This window comes from Pseudochaenichthys georgianus, chromosome 22, assembly GCF_902827115.2.
Source record: "Pseudochaenichthys georgianus chromosome 22, fPseGeo1.2, whole genome shotgun sequence".
NCBI classification, from domain to species: domain Eukaryota; kingdom Metazoa; phylum Chordata; class Actinopteri; order Perciformes; family Channichthyidae; genus Pseudochaenichthys; species Pseudochaenichthys georgianus.
In genome coordinates this window covers 35,197,564-35,211,300 of record NC_047524.1, presented here as the reverse complement: position 1 = coordinate 35,211,300, position 13,737 = coordinate 35,197,564, and the positions used below count along the sequence as shown (strand labels likewise).

General features: G+C 41.8%; 1 protein-coding gene across 1 annotated transcript; it reads right to left on the bottom strand.

Moving 5' to 3' along the window:
- Positions 1 to 85: 85 nt before the first annotated feature.
- On the bottom strand, positions 86 to 12,433 carry LOC139436034 (nucleic acid dioxygenase ALKBH1-like). The gene is given in 7 exon segments (XM_071207180.1): positions 86 to 1,080; positions 1,082 to 1,445; positions 3,743 to 3,936; positions 5,123 to 5,213; positions 9,982 to 10,144; positions 11,975 to 12,083; positions 12,428 to 12,433. Coding segments are annotated over 7 exon segments (1,011 nt in total). The 3' UTR covers positions 86 to 996.
- Positions 12,434 to 13,737: the final 1,304 nt, after the last annotated feature.

The following is a 13,737-nucleotide window of genomic DNA, read 5'->3' as shown; positions in this document are numbered from 1 at the left end:
AAACATCTCCAGTGGGATCTCCTTGTCATGCCAGTAACGTTGGAAGCCATCAGGACCATCCAGGTTACATTTTTTTCTCGTCAGTTAATAAAACTTTCTTTCACCTTTCAATGTGCCATGTTTACAAAGTCCAGACGGGAAAAGTTTGTGGCTTGGGAGGAAACGTGGTTGTCAAAGAAGTTGTTTGTTCTTTGAACCCTTCTCTCGCAGAAGCTCTACTAACAACCTGGTTATGATCCACCAGTGCAAAATGTGAAATGATTTTAATTCTTAAGATTTTGTTTAGGAATAAGCCCTGATGAATTACTTACATTACCCCCATGATGTTTTTCATCAATCTAAAGGAAAAGTGGTAAGAAATGGGGTATGAAGGCAAGGTTGATGACTTCTTATAGTGTGACAATCTTATTTATTTGTCAACTTTATTGAGTGAAATAAAACAGACAAAATGTACATGAACCGGGAACAAGCTTTCTCACACCTTATTAATACAGTAGACTTGGTGCGTGCAAGGTCAAGAAAAGCAATGCCAAGGATGGAAGACATTAATTTCTAAATCATTTGATTTCCCTGGTGAAGACTTTCTTACTACTGGTACTTGTAACATTTGCCAGGCATTCTTGAGTTAGCAGGAAGAGGCTGACGTATGATCAACATGTGTATGAGCACCTCAGAATGTGGTCAATCTGATATGATCAAATGACCATCTGTCTTTTTATGCATTATCATGGATTGTGTTCATTGACCAGGTAGCTAGATATGAGGCTATGATAAGATGTCCTTAAAGTCAGACTTCCTGTTGGAAGATTCAGAGGATCATATTGGGGGTTCCAGTTACAAGTGGACAGCTCAAGGTACAGGAGTAAATGCATCCAGTCACACTGAAGATGCAGTGGAACCTGGGGTGCATATGTCTACATTATTTATATGAGTAAACGTACCTGGCAGCAAACTAGAATCTGATGCTACTGCCTCTGGTTTACAGCAGGGTATGTGTCATGTCTCTGAAGTCTCAACAGAGTCACAGCGACGACTCCTCCTCCTCCTTTCTCCGTTGGCTTGTCTGTCCTGGTACCCCCCCCGCTTGGCTTGCATCAGTCTTTTGTGGAGGAGAGGGTGTTTCTGGGAATCTCTGCCCCGGTCCCAGCACCTGTCTCACAGTCACATTCAGCCTGGAGCTCTGGATATACCTGGTGCACAACACCCAGTCCTCCTCTGACAGCACCCCCCCCAGAGTGCTGTCCTGCGAGAACAAGGCCATGCGGTGGCCTTCCATCTCTAAAGCTGTTTGTCCCTGGGGGCCTGGAATGATCCGTGGGACAGCATGGTAAAAGAGGCGGCTCTGTCCCGACATCACCATCACATCCCCACTGTGCATGTACATAGCAGTGGGGGGGTCCTCTCTGCGGACGCCTCCCAGGAGGAAGATCGCTGATTGCCCGAAACTGTCAGAATAAAGACAAGTCAGTGGCAATGTTCTGTTTCCCATGGAAGTGGTGCAGCAATGAGTCCTACAACCTGGGAATGACTCAGCCTTTTAGCCAAGGTTCCCTTGGCTGGAAGTCAATGGTTCTTTGAATGTGTGTGTTTGGAATGCTGAAATAAGTTCTATGGTTAGCATAAGCTGAAGAGGCTTTCCCGTTTTGTTTCTCTTTTTGCAAAGCTGAACACATTTTGAAAGGAACATCTTGTCTCTCTAAGCCAGGGGTGTCAAACTCAAATACACAGTGAGCCAAAATAAAAAAATGGGGCCGGACTGGTTCAATGTTTATTGCAAAACTTATTGAAATGAACTTATTGCCCATATTAAACCTGGAAGTAACAAAGCTTAAATGATTGCCTATAAAAACAACATTAAATAATCAGTTGCATTCATTTCTTATGGCTCTATCTGCAGCTTTTCTTGTGATTACATTTTTCCACAGGCCAACAACAGCTTCAAGAAAACAATGTCCCTCAAAGAAAAAAAAAACATGCCATGTTGTCTCAAGAAACAAAGTGCAGAAGGCGCGTTCACACCGCAGTACTTTTCCCACTTTAGTTCCGATATAGTTCCGAAATGTTGCGTTCACACCAAAAAGAGCCGGAACTAAAATTAGTTAATGAGAACCTTTTCAACCCCTTTTCCGTCCCTGCTAGAGAGCAGGGACTTTCGTGGGAGAAAAAGGTTCCTGTGTCTGATTGGCTGGGCGGATTACAAACCACGGCCCGTAAAACTCCCAAAAAGTTTTGTGAAGCCGCCATTTTATTATCCTTGCATTAGCATTAGCATTAGCACAGCGCAGAGATATGGCAACACAAAATAAAACATGGGAGCGGTGGAGATGAGGAGGTGTCGGCGTTCTGGCGATTTACTCGGAAGGCTTCAGTAGAAGCTGCTGGGAGTCCCAGCAGCTTCTACTGAAGCCAGTCCCCAACGCCGGGGACTTTGGGCGGCAGTATACGCCGTGGAGTGGTTTGCGGCCTGCCAGTAAACCCAAAGCAGAAGAAGAAGAAGTGACGTCAGCGGCTTCATTTGCCTAATCCTCCCCCAGGGACTTTTTCCGGTGTGAACGCGATCTGTACTTAGTTCATGAGAACTAAAGAGTTCTCATGAACTAAGTACAGATGAACCTTTGTGGGAAAAGTACTGCGGTGTGAATGCGCCTATAGAAACTCAGTGTGCTGCTCTGTGATGCTAGTTCAAGCCAGATACTTGGCATCTCATCTTGGGTGCAGGTTCATCAATGTTTGGGCTCAGGCTCTGAGCTGAGGAAATCCTCAGGATTGAGTGAAGGTGTGCGTGCAATATACCGGCGGGCCAGATCTAATAGTAATTACAAATTATCCTGCGGGCCAAAATTAAATCCACATGTGTCACCACAATTTAGTTTGACACATGTGCTCTAAGCAAAGACCATAAGAGGGGCAACACATTCCGGACATTAATTCAGCGCACGCATACTCCTCTCCTGCCAGGGGCCGGTGAGGTAACGGACACTGAACAGACAGGCTTTATGCAGATACAGCTGGTAGCTGCAGGTGGTGGAGGAAAAGGCACACTGAGACGGATTTAAGTCATGATTGAAATCAAACTCAACTAGTTGACTCTTTCAAAGCATTGAGGCTGCAGCTACATTTTTCTTTTTAAAAATCCGAATTTGTATTTGATTTATAATCCACATATGGAGAGGAAGAGTGCTCTGTGTTTTAATTGTTCGAAGTATGCCTACATAAGCCAGTGTATTTCTTTCCTCATAAGAAATAGCACTGAAAAGATACAAAAACATGTTTTTGTGTTGATCTTTAGTGTCATAAACAAACCATAGATGTTGTATACAGTTTAACTATATATAAAACTTAATGAGCTTTTATAAAATGTGTTTTGCGGCTCCAGACAACATTGTATTTGTGGAAGAGGGGGCAAAGAGGCTATTTTGATAGTAAAGATTTCTGACCCCTGGCCTAATGTTAGCTTTTTACTTCAGAAATCCTAAAACTTTTGTCGGAATGCTGCGATTAACTTGAACAATACATGATAAAAACAATAAATATATGTTTTAATGCTTATTTTCTGAAATATAACGAAATCCAATGTAAAGTCCCATTATTATCTTTTTCCAGGGAGCCCTTGTGCTTTTCCCCTCCGTGTCGACCTACACAAATACGTCATCACTGCACCACTCTATTTGCTGGTACAATAAAACAAACTAAAGTTGCTATTCTTAAAGCCTCGATGGAGAGAATAATCCCTCCCTCTCACCTGAAGGACAGCAGCGGCCGGCTGTGATCCAGTTCTGATTCATCCACATGGATTCCTAGTGACGAGTCATGGCGGTAGTAGTTGAGGATTCCAGCCTGAGCACTGAACCCTGGAAACCCACAGGCCGCTGTTATTTGGACAGACAGCAGGTGGAGATCAGCAGGTAAAGGAGTGTGGTGGTTGGCAGAGTAAGTCTGTGAATGGAACATAGTACAACATGTGGCCAAATCTTTTCAAATGGAGTATCATCAAACAATGTGTAAATGGACAAAAAGAAAGTTGGCTTAGGTAGTGCACAGTTTGTTTCAAACTACCTCAGATGGCCTTATATATGTTAGAGTTGTTAAATATATTAAGTGGAAGTGGACATTTAACAGCACCACTTTACAGGGTATAGTTTATTTATTTATTGTATTTGTTCTTCTTTTTAAAATGCTTTACTTTTATTCTAAAGTCCAGAGGTGATTGCTTAAATGTAAGGAGACAGAAGAAATAACAGAGATCTCTGACTGACTGTAACAGTGTGCTTCCTGGTCCATATCTTAAGCCCTCAACCATCACGGCCCGTCTACACAGCAGCGTTAACAATATCTTCCAACGCTTCTCTGCCCATTCACTTTGAATGGGGTGACGTCACTTTGCCTTGCTTTTCGCCGAACTGCATTGTGGGGAAGCAAAGCGAAGATTTCCAGGATTTTCAGGATTCAAAAGTTGAGCAATGTTCAACTTTTGAAGCTGAGGTGGAAGCGTCAGCCAATCAAATCCCGTTTATGCAAATCTGACAGTACAAGCGCTATCCAATCAAACCACGTGTAAGCTGGGAGAGACATACCACAGTTCATTTTCTATATTCCTGAAAATGGAGAAGAAATTACTTATCACGTAACAAATCACCCGGTTCTTTATGACCAGTGGCTAATAACTTACCGGGATACAAACCGGAGGACAGGGGGTGAAACTGGTAGGTTTTCGCCTGTTTGGGGATTTTATATCCAGTTTACTTCGTTTTAACATTGCTATTGCTTTGTATGTCGGGGCGGGAGATTCATGTGATTGGTTGTTGGTCGCAAAAAATCCCCAAGCTTTCAGACACGCCCACCTCCAAGATTTTTCAAGATTTTTTCAAAGCTGCTGTGTGGACGGGCGTCAGGGCAAATCTTAAAAATATGACTTCATGAATTTTAACCCTTTTAAAAAGAGACATTCCATTCACATATATAAATATATATATATATATATATATATATATATATATATATATATATTTTGAGACGTGGAAGAATGTTGTGACAGAAAGGTAATGTATTTATGATAAGAATTGTAATATTGATTCCTACATTTACCAACTGACACCAATTGCATCCTACCCAGTTTGCTCACCTTGGTATCCCAGTTGTAATGATATCCCAGAGTGACCCAGCGCAGCCTTTCAAGAAGAGTCTTGGGTTCTCTTTTTCCAGAGGGTGAGGAACTATGGAGGGGATAAACAGGGCAACAGGACCGCTACAATGTAAGCATGTGCTCGAAGCTTAAAAGCTGATTTAGTATCGTACTCCTTTGACATTGTCAGACTCATTAAAAAAAGATCCAAATTGCTAAAGTAGAACCAGAGATGTGGTCTTCTTTATTTCATGCATTGTTCTCCCTGCTGAAATCCATCACCTCCAGTGTTTCCCCTATATACAAATAGTGGCGGCACAGCGCCGCTGCTGACATATGCGCGCCGCTGCTAGAGGGCGCCAGCCAGTTACCCCAAAAAAAAATATATATATTTATTTTTTTAAAGTTTAAAAAAAAAAAAAAAAGTTTACATTATATTAAGTGGCAACCCTTTTTCATTTTTGATTGTTTGTTATGTGGATTTGTAGTATTTGTGTGAACTGTATGTTCAATAAAGGTGTATTTTTGCTAAATCTTGAGACATTGCCACTCTATGTACTAGGCAGGACCTTTATATATATATATCTATTTTCAGTATATAGACGCTTCTGGGACGCTTCTGAGCCGTGAAGCAGCGCGTCTGGTGGAAACACATGCTTCATCTTTTAAGTTGCGCTGACGGCCGACAGAGGGCGACAGCGGCCGCTAATGCAGTTTTGTGGTTATTATCTGTCAAATAATCAAGAAGAAAAAAGATCGGCCAAACGAAGAGAAGGGATTAGACGCCGTGGCAGACAGGGAGAATGAAAAAACATGGATACAAATCAAAGAAACGGTGGGGGTGAGAAGGCAAGAGGAACAATTGTGAAGTCACTCGCAGGTGAAGCATATAAATGTCGCACATGTTTTTGGCAGCAGCGGTGCCACAAGCACTATCATCAGCAGCTTAGAACAAGTGCAAGATGATGAAGAGAATGATGAGCAGTGGCGATTTCTCTCGGAGGCCAAGGGAAGCCAGGCTTCCCCTGTTTTTTCGGATTGTATTTATAATTTTAATAAATAAATAAAAACACTTAGTTTAGTTTTGGAAATTCTTCTTTGCTGTGTGTTGCTGCCAGCCCGTCTCTCTCATTGAGTATTTTTCAAAGAGTGAAACAGCGCCCCTCTAGATGTTATGGTAAAACAGTAGATTGCACTCGCGAGAGGAGGCCAGCCAAAATTGGCTTCACTTGGTGAAAAAAAATGGAAGGATTGACCAAGCCAGAGGCGGCTGGCTTCCCTTGCCTCACAATCCAATCAAATCACATCAACTTAGTGGTGCAGTGACGCGTCCTAAAAACCGGAAGTAAGCTGCGCTCGGTTTCCCTCGACAGAAAGCAATGGGATTTCTCCATAGGATTTTGGAAAATATCTCGAAATAAGGTCTGTGGAAAACTAACCCGTTTAATAAATGCACGTTTTGTTCAGCCGAATAATATCCACATGTCTACCCTACTTTTATCATTTTCGAATCATAAATCTAATCGATAGAGATAGTGTCACTGCACCACTCTCACCGCCGTCAGAAAGTAGCAAGCAACTGATGACAGGCCAATGGCCAAACTGGAGCTGTGTACAGCGAGGAAAAAAGGAGCGAATTGGACGTAAAACGTTAAAGGTCTCCTGATTTAGTTTGTGAATGAATGCTTATTAGAATTTCGGCTGGAGACTAGTGCGTTCGGACCTGTCGGTTAGATAACAGGCGTGCATCTGTATGATACAAATGTGTGTAAAATGATACCGGGCGCTGTACTCATCTGGTTAGTTATTACATTGACCACCACACACAACCACCCCCCCGACCCAAAAAAAGGATGTATTATTGGCTTCCCCTAATTTTTGTCCCACGCCACGCTACTGATGATGAGGGCGCAAGTTCAGATATACAGCCAGCCTCCTGCGTTCATGATGAGGGACAGAGAGTTGGGCTGGTGGAAGACCCAGCTCAACTGGCACATACAAGAGCAGGGCAAGAGCAAGAGGTGGGTGAGAATGATCCCTTGAACTGCATAAATGCAGCCTAATAAACAGCTTGATTTCTAATAACTAATTATAAATAGTACTGTATGTTTGTGTGTTTACTGTTTTACGATGTCCCATGTTTAAGACATCTGAGGAGTGTCTGCCCTCTTAGGTGAGAATTATCCCTTGAACTGCATAAATAGTAGGCTGTTGTAATTTTTTTTTGTATGCCACCGCCCCCGAATGTGGCCGGTCTGGGTCCAGGGTATATGCAGAAATCCTGAAGTCAAATTTAATACCTTTTAAGACCTTTTTTAAGACCCTTCCCATGCATTTTAAGACCTCATCGCAACTTGGAGTTTCTAACCGGTTACATTGGCGACACACTTTACCTCACATTTACTATATTGATTGTAAGATAGCACAACTAAACAGAGTGCAGACAGACTACTGAAGCCTCCTCTCCACATGCACTTCAACCTCTCTGTGGGTTAGGGTTAATGCAGTATGCTGCTTTGTTGCTTCTGTACTCCGTGCTCTTTCATTCCAGTAAAACTCCTCAGAAACATTAGAAACCACTATTTGACCAATAAACAAAACAATTGACAAAACTATGAAATATATTAAACTTTGGTGAGCTTCAGCGGGGTAATGGCATATAGGAGCTCCCTCACAAATACCCAGGGGTTAAATTGGGCTGGGGCTGTCCGGGGCTAAGCCCGGCACAGAGGACGATGCTCTGACGTCATCACCCTCACACATTTGTCATATGTTTACAAAAAACGATATATATGTTAAGACTTTTGTCGTTCTTAATATAGACTATATTTAGGGTCGATATGTGTTGACCTTACTTTAAAATATCAGATCTCTGTGACCGGATATAGTTTGGCTTAGACCCCGGCCCACGAGGACTCATACAGTAAAACACATACGCAAACGCAAAAAGTCTTCCGTTCAAGCGCATTCGATTCATTAACGTGTCCGTTCACACTAGACCGCTGGAAACGCTGTAGTACATATGCCAGGCCTGTAAGTGGCGCTGCTGCCGCCACAAAATACACCAAAAGCAGCAAAGAAGACCCCGGAGCATGGTTGCCCTTCTGTTTATTCTCCGCGGTGGACGGCGTGTTCTCCTGCTGTATATCTCTCAGGTAGTCCACCAGCAGATAAACCCCCCCCCCCCACAGAGCGGAGCAAGGCAACGAAATTTAAAATAAGAAGCAGCATTTTATGGCACGCTATGCATGGGGCCAACTTGAGGGGGTTTCCCGACATGTTGTTGTTCAGTAAATTAAAGGGTGTTTAATCTTGTCGTTGCTGTGGACCTTCTTAATACCTTGGAAAATGCCGTTTAATACTTTTTAATAGCCTTAATTTTCGCTAAATTGATTTATCAACTTTTAATACTTTTTAAGACCCCGCGGACACCCTGGGGTCAGATTCCAGGGCTGAATTGTAGTCCCAGTCCGCCCCTGTGCGCAGCGCATATGTAACGCGGTGCAGACGGAGCCGCGTTCCGTCTGCGCCGCGGTTGTGTTCCGACCTCCGACCGGCGTCATACCCCACCGGGCGCGTTCTAGAAGCGGAGCATGTTGCCTGCCAGCTTGCAGTTTTTGTTGATTTGGGCATTTGTACTTCTACAAGAAAGTAACTAGGCTACTTTGTACAGACAAAGTTAATAATAGTTTTAATAGACAGTTGAACAACATGAATCAAATATGTGTTGCTGTATTTTAGTAGTAAAAAAATGCATTTATCATCATAATTATTTTATATATATATAATTTACACACAGTGCCTGTAAACCGGAGGAGAACGCTGGCATTTCTTCTCCTACTTGAAAGACTACGGAGGGATGGGGGTCTGCAAAATTATTATTATTTGGGGAATTTACCGGATGCTCTGGCCGTTCCACTTCCTGCCCGGCGCTATGCAACGCCTCGCATCTCCGTCAAAAATAGACCAGCCGCATATTTTTAGCGGAGTCCAGCGCAGAGACGCTTCTGGGACGCTTCTGAAACGTGACGCAGACGGACCTGGTGTATATACAATTTCAGAATCAAACAAGTATCAAAGCACTCTCATAATAACGTAACACTACCAGAGACTATATATATATATATCTATATAAATATATCCTCCAGAGAGCCTCCTCGATGCTGCATCCTCGATGTGCATTTAGAGAAATTAGATGTCCTTCAACATGGTGCGCTGAAATCGATTTCCAGGTCACTACCGGAGGACCGAAGAGTTGAGGAGGCGGAAATGTGACAATTGAGAAAGGGCCCAAGGCTCTGAACTTGGCTGGAGAAGGGAACAGAGAAACCGTAAACGATGAGGTTGGAGGCAGGGGAGGGTGGAGCTTTGGAGAGGTTGGATTTGGTGCCAAGGAGCAGGGCAATATATATTTTATTGAGATCTTTATCTTTTATCTTGGATTTTGGAAATTGCTGTCTTTTCCTGGTTTTAAATACTGCACTGCAGTAAAGTTATATATTTTGAAAGTAGCTGATCTAGTATTTGCATATACCAACTTTGTCATTATATAGACATCGTTGATGATAATTTATAACATTCCCAAATGTATAAATATCTGTTGAAAGCATTAACTATATATCGTAAGAAAATCGATATTGAGGTATTTTGTCAAATATCTGAACATTTCATTTTCTTTATATCTGCCCAGACCTTGATGTATAAATACATCATGTGCGCTTTTGTGCATGAAGTATGTGTGACAATTGTTTTGGCACTAAACAGTCAAATGGTGTTTTAAAGATATTCTCTGGGTTTTTGAGTAGATACAATTTAAAAACGGTATTGGTATTAAGAAGTGAGAGTCAGAGATGTCTCACCTCAGGCCATGGACACTTTGGCCCCAGATGTCCTGGGTGTCAGACGGAGACATGTGCATATCCAAGTTGCAGACGTTGGGCTTCTGAGGGTAGGTCTTGAGACACTGTCTGATCCAGAAGGGCTGGGAGCCCCGCAGGAACGGGTTTGAGATAAAGATGAACCCTGAACACAGCAGGAGAGCACTGGGTTATACAAACTGAAACAAAATGAACCCAGTATTATTTATTTGGTTTTACTGGAGCACTGTGGTGGGAGACGCACTGATGTACAGAACAATACACTACTAAACGATTCTCTAACATATAAGGTACTAATTTAAACAAAAAACCTGAATAAAGAAGTGGAGAAACCAGGAGCGTTGTTTGTTTTGTTCACTATAAAAGGGTCGAAATGTGCAGAAACTATTGTCTAAGCTGCAGAAATGTAGATTTATAACAAAAGCTTTAAGTGGAAAAGTGCTGAAATATGCATTTCAACAATTTCTTTAGTTTCAACAGTGGAGATTGGTTTGTTTAAGGCAAAGCTAAGCTAATGTTGTAGTGCTTCATTAACACTTGAAATAACATCATGTGACATTGTGAAATGTGAAATACCAAAAATAGTCCATGCTTTATAAACATAAATTGATATACATATATTTACTTCGACTCTCTGTATAAATCTGAAGGATTTTATCTTCCGGTAGCTAGCAGATGGTCAAGTTGAAAATGTGCACGAGTGTTTTCTGTTTGCATTGCCTTTATATGCGATTGAGTATGTGCATTTAATGTATAGCACTTTTTTTCCAGTGTATGTACGTATACCTCATTAACATACGCAAACATTCAGTGTGGATTATACACAGAGTTTTAGAAATGTGGCCCCTGATCTCAACCTAACCACCAAAACCCTATTGGAGGTCCTGGAGCAACGTGTTGGAATATGCTGTCCACCAATGTCCTTAGCAACACAATAAGTATGGTGGTATATGTTGGAATGTTGCGGATCACCCTTCTTGCAGACTTGAAGAATATATGGCAAGGAGCTCTTGTGATGATTAAAATGTGTATATTCAAGCCAGAACGCGCTTGACACTTTCTTGTGTGAGCCAATCAGCTTTGAGATTCTTCTCATGTTGTCACTCACGTGCTGACGTTGTTGTCAGCAATAACAAAACATCAGCTGTTGGACCAGAGCCTTATAGTACCTCATATGTGTACAGAAACTGGACAAAGTGTGTTGTTGTCCAATGTATGTGTACAAATCATAAAGGCTCTATGGCGTGACAAATAAAGATGCTGCTTTATTTGTGTAATATGAAACTATTTTGAAAGATAACAGAGCAGCTACAATGGTAGCTTAGCCTAAACTAATCAATCCAATCTCCATTCAGAAGTAGCTTTGCCTGCCTTCTTGAAGACACACTTATCAAAGCGTTTATACAGGCTTTTTATCATTGTTGATACGTATATTGCAATTAAATCATACCACATTAGTAACAAGACCGGTCCAGCCGACTTGTGAATTGATAGAGACAATGAACACAGCTCTCACTGAGCTGTGTGAGACTGTGAGGATGATGTTCTCAATGTATCTCTAACTTCCACACCATGTTCAAAGTAACACAAGAGGTGATTGTGGACCAGGCTAATGAAACGTTGTTGTTATCTACATGGAGAAAAGCCTTGGGAGCGAGTTTAGTTGAGGTCACAAATGAGGTCAAACGTTCTTGAGGATTGCAAGGCAAATAATTGCTTAGCATCTGTTACTTAGTACGCTGGATTAATCACTTCTCTTTGACGCAGCAGCAACACGCAACAGCATGTGCTCTCTACATGTGAAACAACTGATAAAGACTCTTGGCCCTTAGAAAAAGGCGCCAGTGAATACAGTCCCTAAATGTGTATTTGGTCATGATTAATGGGTGGTTCTTTCTTTCAAATAAAATAGTGAAATGAATGTTGGCTCAGGGGTATGTCTCAGCTTGGGTTTGACCTGTCCTATCTGCGTTACCTGGGTAGCCCTGCAGGCCAAAGGCCCTCCAGGATTTGACCGGTTGTAATCCAGCCCTGGCAGCCTCGCTGTCACTCACTGCAGAAAGGTCCAGTACCGCTGGAACTATCTACACACAACACACACACACACACACACCACACACACCACACACACACCACACACACAACACACACACAACACCACACACACACACACACACACACACACACACACACACACACACACACACACACACACCACAACACACACACACACACACACACACACCCCACACACAAACACACACCACACACACACACACACACACACACACACACCACACACACACACACACACACACACACACACACACACGTTATCTTCTATATTTTAAGGTCTTCTATGTGAGACTCAACCAGAGAGATACGAGCCCCCACATCTGGTGCGAGCCAAACAACTGTATTGCCACACATTCATTATTTCCAAAACCCAAAATATGGCAGAGTCTGTGTCAGGGAAGTACATTGAATGATCTTTGCTCTTATTGAAGCTTTACAGTGGTGTTGCGACTGCTATTGCGTAGGTGAAACACACAGACAGTTTATCTTAGTTCTGTGACATTATCTTAACTCTGTAGTTGTCTTTTCTAAATTCATTGCATTTTCATTTGAATCAGCTGACAAATGTGCAATCAACCATGAACCATGAAAAATCTGAAATGGTTTTGAATTGTAAGCATATCCTGGCGTATATCTCTGTATTTCATTTGAAGTAAAGTAGATGTTTATTAAAGATTGGATTAATATTGAAAACCCACTTTTAAAAAGGAATAATAATCAGCTCAAAATTCCACTATATCGCTCATTTCACACAAAACTCTTTGCAAGTTGCGATAAATATTTGTATATATAAATGAAATAAACATAAAGTATATACACATTGATAGGAAAGGGGTCCTTTAAAAAAGAAGGTGCTAACACTGGCTAAGCAGCTAGGCGAGGGATCACTGAAGAAACACTGGGAGTTCCAAAGAGTGAAGTTATAGTAAAGCATACAACTTATTCAGCAATGGCTCATAAATTGAATTTTGCTAACAGTATTATGAATCCGTATTTTACGGATGTACAAAGCAGTGTGTCTGCAATCAGCTTCTCCTTTGTTGAGTCAACAGGGTATTTTTATGTTGGAACGTTACTACTTTTACTAAGTAAAGCGTGTGAGAAGGTCTAGGGGGCTCTCAAACGAGAATATAATCTAAAAGGGAATTACTCACAATTTGAATATTTGTTTATGGTTAAGGATTTTACTGTATTCATTGTTTTTTACATTACATAATATGGTTAAGGACGGTGGCTGTTCATGATGCTCATCATGTCCATTCTTTGTTGAACATGTTACGGCCTAAGTTTTCTTTTTTCAACCTTCAAACACAAAAGCCATGCAAAGTCTATTGTGTCTGTGGGGAAGAAAACAGTCACTTCTGCACTTTGCCGAAGTGTTAGGGCCTTCGGGCCTCATTTATAAAACTTTGCGTAGGATTCACGTGAAAAGATGGCGTACGTAGGAACAAAGGAAGTGCTTACGCATTAAAACATTGCACACACACGTCCTACGCGGGTTTCCCTTTATGAATCACAATCAACCACAAATGAGGTGCAACTTGTGTGGGCTCCACGTAACGCCCATATTTGTCTATAAATAGTCAAAGAAACGCCCCGTATTAATATTAATTTCCACTGACTGAATGAAGACGAAAGCGTGATATCTTAGTTGTGTTGGAG